This window comes from Lepidochelys kempii, chromosome 11 (assembly GCF_965140285.1).
Source record: "Lepidochelys kempii isolate rLepKem1 chromosome 11, rLepKem1.hap1, whole genome shotgun sequence".
Classification (NCBI taxonomy): Eukaryota; Metazoa; Chordata; order Testudines; family Cheloniidae; genus Lepidochelys; species Lepidochelys kempii.
The window spans coordinates 4,353,818-4,361,090 of NC_136390.1; the positions used below are offsets into that span (position 1 = coordinate 4,353,818).

At 46.6% G+C, this 7,273-nt stretch overlaps 1 protein-coding gene across 1 annotated transcript; it reads right to left on the reverse strand.

Annotated features, from left to right (window-relative positions):
• Positions 1 to 233: 233 nt before the first annotated feature.
• RPL37A (ribosomal protein L37a) lies at positions 234 to 6,940 on the reverse strand. The gene is made up of 4 exons (XM_073305004.1): positions 6,717 to 6,940; positions 5,030 to 5,158; positions 2,172 to 2,254; positions 234 to 394 (listed from the first exon to the last, which is right to left on the reverse strand). Exons 1-4 carry the CDS (start codon positions 6,717 to 6,719, stop codon positions 331 to 333), a joined length of 279 nt encoding a protein of 92 aa, XP_073161105.1. The 5' UTR covers positions 6,720 to 6,940; the 3' UTR covers positions 234 to 330.
• Between the last annotated feature and the right edge of the window lie 333 nt (positions 6,941 to 7,273).

Here is a 7,273-nt window from a genome sequence, read left to right on the forward strand (position 1 = left end):
TTATGATCAAATAAATTGGTTAGTCTCTAAAGTGCCACAAGTACTCCTTTTCTTTTTGCGAATACAGACTAACACGGCTGTTACTCTGAAACCTAAGAATGACCTATCCATGACCATAACAAATAGATACAGCATTTGCTATTAGTGCCTCCATAATATAGTCTACAGCTAAGCAGATTCACATTCATAGCGTGGCAAGCCAGATATGATTTTGTACAGAAGAGAAAAAAGGATTCCATTCCACTACACCCTTTTTATTGACAAAGGAATGGTAGAGATTTTCAGACACTGGAGAAGGAAGGTATGAATCATGGTAACAGGCAGAAGCTTCTACTGGTCTTTCAATTCCTTCAGTCTTCTGATGGCAGATTTGACTGTCACTGCAGAGGTGGTGCTGGAAGAAAAAACCACAGTGTGACTCCTACACTGAAGCAACCAGCAACGCTCATCAATTGCAGTCCCTGTGCACTCGGTTTATCAGCTGAAGTGAAGCGGTTATATCTTAGTCCAAATCCACTTTAGTATCTCATGAACCTGAGAACGCAGATCCGAGTCTGAGGTGTACGCACCTATATTTCTTGTATCTCAACATGAACTGTGCTCTGGAGACATCATACAATAACTAAAGAATTATCGCATTTTAGCATCGGTGGTCCTAGCTCCCCCAAAGCACTAATAATTCTGAATTTGAGGAGTCTGAGTTTAAATTTAAAAAATCCAAACATGTTCAGGTATGAAGTGTACAGTTAAAACAACCAAATAATCTGAACTCTGCCCTGCAGCGATGCCAAAAAGGGAAAAAGTAAGAAACCTAATATTTTGTTCTAAGGCAGTGGTCTCCAAACTTTTTACCTTGCATCCCTCCCTTACTTCTGTCTGCTCTCCTGCCCTTGCCCCAAAGCAAGGACTGTGGCTCTGGGAGAGGGGGACATAGACAGGGTAAGGGCACTGAGGCTGGGGCCACAGCTGGGGATGGGTTGGCAGCTGGGTCAGAGCGGAGCTGGATGGTGCTCCCTCCTCGCCCAGCCAAACATTCCTCCACATCCCATTAGGGGTTGCGCCCCACAGTTTGGGGACCTCTGTATTAAGGTCATGTCTACACAAAAGTTGAACCACTTTAACTATACTGTTATAGTTAAAGCAGTAAAACATCACAAGTGTGTATGCAGTTGTAACGGTGCAAATGTGCTTTATACCCGAGAACTGTACAGCTATCTTTGTAGGGAAGGAGTATAAGCCATATGGGTAAGGCACCTCCACTGCACAGGCTGTGACAATTTATTATTTTGATTAATGGTGTGATATTTCTACCAATAGTTAAATACTGGTATAAAACCTGTATGTAGACAAAGCCTTGATCATACAGTGGTTGGGGAACTCAAAACTCAGGCAGTACGCACAGCCCCAGAAGGTTCCTAATTTAAAAATCCTGATTGAAGAAATACCATGAGGAAGGCATCATCCTACATCATTGAGACTGTTTGCCATCATTTATACAACTCTCAGTGAATAAAAGGCCCTGTTCATGAACATTTAGATCCTACTTATAACTGGTGTCAAACATACATATACGTACAACATACTGCAACATTCTCAGTATTTAAATCTTTTGCTCCCATGGCTGCAGATAATGAAGGGAAGGAAGGATGGCAGTGATATGAACACTATGCCAGAGACAGCCAGTCCGAAATTCTTAGGACCTCCATATGAAAGGCTGGTGTTAAGACTGGGGCAGAATTAAGATGGTATGGGGACCTTAAACTATGTATTATCATACTTTCAGATGTTAGGATTTCTTTTAAGTTTAAACTTAATTGAAATTCCAGGGCTTCCAATATTTTTTAACTAACTAGACTCAAATAACTTTGTTTTGTTAAGACCAGAGAAGACCGTGAGGAACTCCAGGGGGACTTAACAAAAGTGGGGAAAGAGCAGCACAACAGACAAGATTCAATAGTCACAAAAGCGAGCTAATTACATGCTGAACAGAATATGAACTTCTCATACTCTGAACTAACTGTAACCACGCAGGGGAAAAGCCTGGGTTCCAGTATAGCTAGCTCAAGGAAGAGACCTGCTTAAATAAGCGGCAGTCATCAGAAAAGCAACAAAAATGTTGAACTTTGCTTCAACTACCAGACAACAGAGCCAGTTATTATTTGTTTCCTTACTTATAGGTCCAGGCACCACCAGCTACTGTCTTCATACAGGATCCACAATGCCAGATACCTACAGCTTTCCTCTTCATCTTGGTCTGTAACACAAAGTATTTATATACTTTCAGTTGAAGAAACCAAGAAATCTAGACATCTGTGTTCAGTAAAAACACATGACCTTTGAACATTGCTCCAAAAACACCACAATGGAACTACGATATAAACGTCAAGGTTTTCACAACAGCAACATCTGCAACCAGGGCCAGAAGAAACATGAAGACATCAGACTTTCCACAGGTCTCTTGACAAAGGCCAAAGAACTTCGGTAATGGCATTTACTCAGGCAGATAGAAACTAAAGCCAGTTCAGCTCCTCTGCTTTATTTCTCTGTTTGGGGGAAAAAAACAGCTGCAGGGGTTTTTTTTATATAGTATTTATAACAGTGATAACTATATCTATAGCATCCGATGAAGTGAGCTGTAGCTCACGAAAGCTCATGCTCAAATAAATTGGTTAGTCTCTAAGGTGCCACAAATACTCTTTTCTTTTTGCGAATACAGACTAACACGGCTGTTACTCTGAAACCTATAGCTAGTCATTTACTCTACAAGTTGTTTTAGCTTAAGAAAGCTGTTCTAATATTGTGTTCTGCTCATATGGTTGTAAAACTATTTTAGCTTTAACTGATATACAAGCCTACAATGTAGGAAAAGTGCTCCAGTATCAATCCAACTCTGAATGGACAGATACCTACATCATAAAAAGCCACTACTGTAACTGGAACCTTTATTGGAGTCTCAACAAAAAAAAACCAAGATTGAATGGGTCTGGGATACTAAACTGCTCTCGCTCTTAGAACTGCTTCCTCCAGGTGAATTCTGAAACGTATTGGTGGGACAGCTTGCAGCTCCCATGCGGTATCTATTCAATGCCTTCAAAGCTATCAAACGGGCACATTTCATAAGCACTAAGTTCACACAAAGAATGACCTCAGCTTTCTATTAGCTTTTAAAGTCCAACACTTAAGCTTGGGTACCTATAGCTCAGTACCTAAATCCATAGTCAGCCATTAAAGGTAGAAATCATTAGTAAGCATGGGTGCTCAGCACATCTGAATATGAGGCCACTTTAACTGCAGGCATCTGAATCTGAAAATTCTGGCTAAATTACTAGGTCAAAGAGTGAGTGGCCTTTCAAATTTCTGAGACCTGAATTCAAAACTTTTTTGTCACATACAAGATCTACTCCTGGGGGTAATTCTATGCCATTGCACGTGCATAATTAATGAGCCGTGCATATTTTTAATTTTTTTGCACAGAAAAAAGCTTCTGCTGGAAAGTTGATGCAGTTACGCCTTTTGCTAACTGGAGGGCGCTTTGGCACTGGAACAGAGCAGCAGCTCCCAGCAGCTAGGGATGAGAAAGAGCCAGTCTTCTTCACAGCGCCTGTTGGGCCAGGTCAGGAGACATGATGAGACAAACAGCATGGGGCTGCTGGGAGGGTGAGGGGGAGTCAGTCAGGGGCTCATAAGGGCTAGTGGGGGAGGGCATGCTGGGCCAAGGGCCGAATGGGTGAGGAGGCACAGGACCAAAGGGGAGAAGGAGGTGCAGGGCCACATGGGGATGGGGGAGCTGGACCACATATGGATGGGGGGTGGCTGAGTGGGGACACAGAGACACATGGGGATGGGGGAGCTGGACCACATATGGATGGGGGGTGGCTGAGTGGGGACACAGAGACACATGGGGATGGGGGGAGGGGGTGCAGGGCCACCTGTGGATGGGGGGAGGGGTATCTGATTGGGGGTGAAGGGACACATGGGTGCAGGGACACATGTGCCTGACTGAATGGGAAAGGCTAGGGGTCAGCCAGGGTCTGCATGGTGGAAGCTCCCTAACAATCCCTCCCCTCTCCCTGCAAAACACCTGTTCCATACTTTTCCCACCCATACCCAACAACCCTCCATGTTCACACCCAAACTCCTTCCCAGCAATTACTTCCCTGTCCCTCAGCTCCTCCATTACCCTGAATCCCCCAAGTCTTTGCACTGCTTCCGAGGGGTGCGGGAAATTTGGTTCTGTATTGTAGTTTAAATGAATTATTACTCAGAGTTCTGTATTAAAATGCCTAGTAAGGAATCTATTTGTTAGAAAACATTTCCTGAATATTTTTTGTTGTTTGTATTGTTACAGACATACTTGCTGACAGGTATTTTGAAATAAACGACCAAAAGTAACTGGAACTAGTGTGATTATTTTCAAATTCTACAAAATTCTGCATATTTTATTGTCAAAATAACACAATATAATCTGTGCAGAACTTTTAATTTTTTGGAGCAGAATTCCCCAAGCAGTAAAGATCAGTTAGATGGTTTCATGCCTCCTCCCCAAAATATATAATGCACACAACTGGCAGTCTCACTCAAGAGATCCAGATTGGAAAAACTTGACAATTATTGGGCAAAACAAATTAATACCATGTTTTAATAACCAGTGATACATGAAAAGCGTATAATTTTACCTTATGACCCTTTATTTGATGCCTAACATTTTCTGCCCATTAGCATCACCATTTAGTGTAGTGAAAACCACTTGAGACCACATTAACTGAATTACCAGCAAAATATGTAACTTGAAATGTGGTAAATCTTTTATTTTGAGGTAATATGAAAAAGAAGGAGAGGGAGGGATTTTGCAAGGTATAACCTCACACCTCTGAAAGTTGTGGATTATTCAAACCATGCTTAGGCAGACAGTAATTAACCTGTTATATATTTCTCTACTTCCTAATTCGAAGCAGCAGTCCCATTTGTAAATTTCATTCACTGTAAGACTTTGAGAACTTGCTGGGGGTGAATCAGAGAGGGCTCTTACCTTGCCACAGAAGGAGCAGGTATACTTGGCATGCTGGCTAATTTCAATTTTCTTTACCATTTTCCTGAGGGAAGCACCATAACGGGTACCATATTTACCCACAATCCCAACTTTCTTGGTGCGCTTAGCCTGTCAGGATATAAATCACCATATACATTCGCTTAATTAAAATCAGAGACCGTTTAGCAGTTTACTTAACAGCAGCCAAAGAATTAAAGCGAAGTTATTTGCATACCGCTTGAATCTATTTTCATTAATTATGTAACAGTATTTTTTAAACTATAGTTTCCACCAAAATCCTGTATAAAATAAAGTTGCACTGCACTGCAGCTAATTAAAATTTGTCCAATATTTTGGAAATTCAAGCCTATACAAATTATTCCATAGCCACAGCTCCATGAGTACTGCTCTGGTTTATAGTGTTTTCAGGATCACAAATGTGCAATGACTGCGTACAGGCACATCAGTGTACTTGAATGCAGTCATAGACAGGACTGCGGCCTAAATGAGGATTTCATCATTGCATATCTACAGGGCCTTTCACCAGATATTCTCAGGATCACACTGACAAACAAATCAAGTCTTGCAAAACTAAGTACTTTTATCCCCAAGTCAGAAACAGGGAGAAAACGAGACAAAGATTAAATGACTTGCTCAAATTCACATAGCAAGTGAGGGTTGACTAGCCTTACCACTACCCATCATCTCAAGTTTAAACTTCAAGCCCTTACCCACATCTGAGGTCTCCTCTCTCTCTACACCCATTCCTCATCAATGCAATCATGCTAGCGTTGATTCCCACGTTATTTCCTTCTGCAACAGTCTTATGCCATTTTTACTGCCCCTGGGCTCAGCATGACATCCCAAACCTTAGTACATCAGGCCCCAAGCTCTCTCATTCAAATCTCTCCTGGAGACCGACCCTCTTTTCCTCTACGAGGCCCACAGAACATGGGTGGAAATCAGAATATGGAGAGAGGAATGTTATTCTCTCCCCTAGCTCTCCCAAGGCTACCTATTTCTGCCCCTCTTCCAGACCCTAAACCCCACAGAAAGGGAACAGCCTCGAGAGCAGTGCCTTGTACCTTGGGAAGCTCACGGCCAGAGCGCAATACAAATGAGCCAACAGCAAAGCGGGAAGCAGCACCCCCTGTTTCCCGGCTCTCAGCGTCGCGTCCCGTCGTCCCCGTCCCCCCCCAGGCCACCCTTTTCACCGGCCAGCCAGGCTTGGAGAAACACACCGCTGCAGGCTTAACCACCCGCCACCCCGATTCCAGCAGAGGGGAACCGCCTAGCAATGGGGTGGGGGGACAGGGAACACCCCCAGCCCCGCATGGGCCTGCAGTTAAAGGAAAGCACCCGCCCCACCCCCTTCCAAGACTTGCTCTCCCCTCCCCCCCCGCCCGGGTCTCACCCCTGCCCCTCCCCCTTCAAGGCCCGGCTGCCCCCCAGCCAGCCCCGACTAGAGGCCCGCTCCCTGCAAGGCCCCCGGCTCTGTCCCACCGCCCGCTCCCACCCAGGGTAATCAGGCTCGAGCTGCCCCCCGCCAATAGCCAGCGGCCCGGGGAGCGCAGGCCCCGCGGCACCAGCTCCGGCCTCCGCCGGCGCGGGCCAGGCGGCCAGCAGGGCGGATGGCGGCGGATTGAGCGGGGAGAAGGAAGCCGGCGGGCCGCTCAGCGACACTCACCATCTTCCCGCCGGGCCTGGACGCAGAGAAGGAGCTAGTTCCTGCGCATGCGCGATAGCATGGCCCTCGCCGGAAGGAAGGAGGGCTCAAACCACAGAGAGGACGGGACTCGGAGCGGGACAGTCTGCACTCGGGAGGTGGGACTCTATCGTCGCCTTTGCTGCACCCTGTGAGTCTCTGCAGCAGAGATAGCGCCTGGGAGAGGATGAGGGACGGTGGGGCCAGAAATGAGGGGCTCAGGGTGCGGGAGGGGGTGCGGGCTCTGGGGGGGGCAGAAATGAGGGGTTCAGGGTGCGGGAGGGGGCTCAGGGCTTGTGCAGGGGGGTTGGGGTGTGGGAGGGGGTGCGGGCTCTGGGGGGCAGAAATGAGGGGCTCAGGGTGCGGGAGGGGGCTCAGGGCTGGTGTGGGAGGGGGTGCGGGCTCTGGGGGGGGCAGAAATGAGGGGTTCAGGGTGCGGGAGGGGGCTCAGGGCTTGTGCAGGGGGGTTGGGGTGTGGGAGGGGGTGCGGGCTCTGGGGGGCAGAAATGAGGGGTTCAGGGTGCGGGAGGGGGCTCAGG

What these genes read in the sequence shown, in the direction of transcription:
- RPL37A (XM_073305004.1), bottom strand. An exon ending in CCTGCTCCTTCTGTGGCAAG is followed by an intron (nt 2,255 to 5,029) that starts GTAAGAGCCCTC and finishes TTTGTGTTACAG; the next exon opens with ACCAAGATGAAGAGGAAAGC. An exon ending in GGTGGTGCCTGGACCTATAA is followed by an intron (nt 395 to 2,171) that starts GTAAGGAAACAA and finishes TTTTTCTTCCAG; the next exon opens with CACCACCTCTGCAGTGACAG.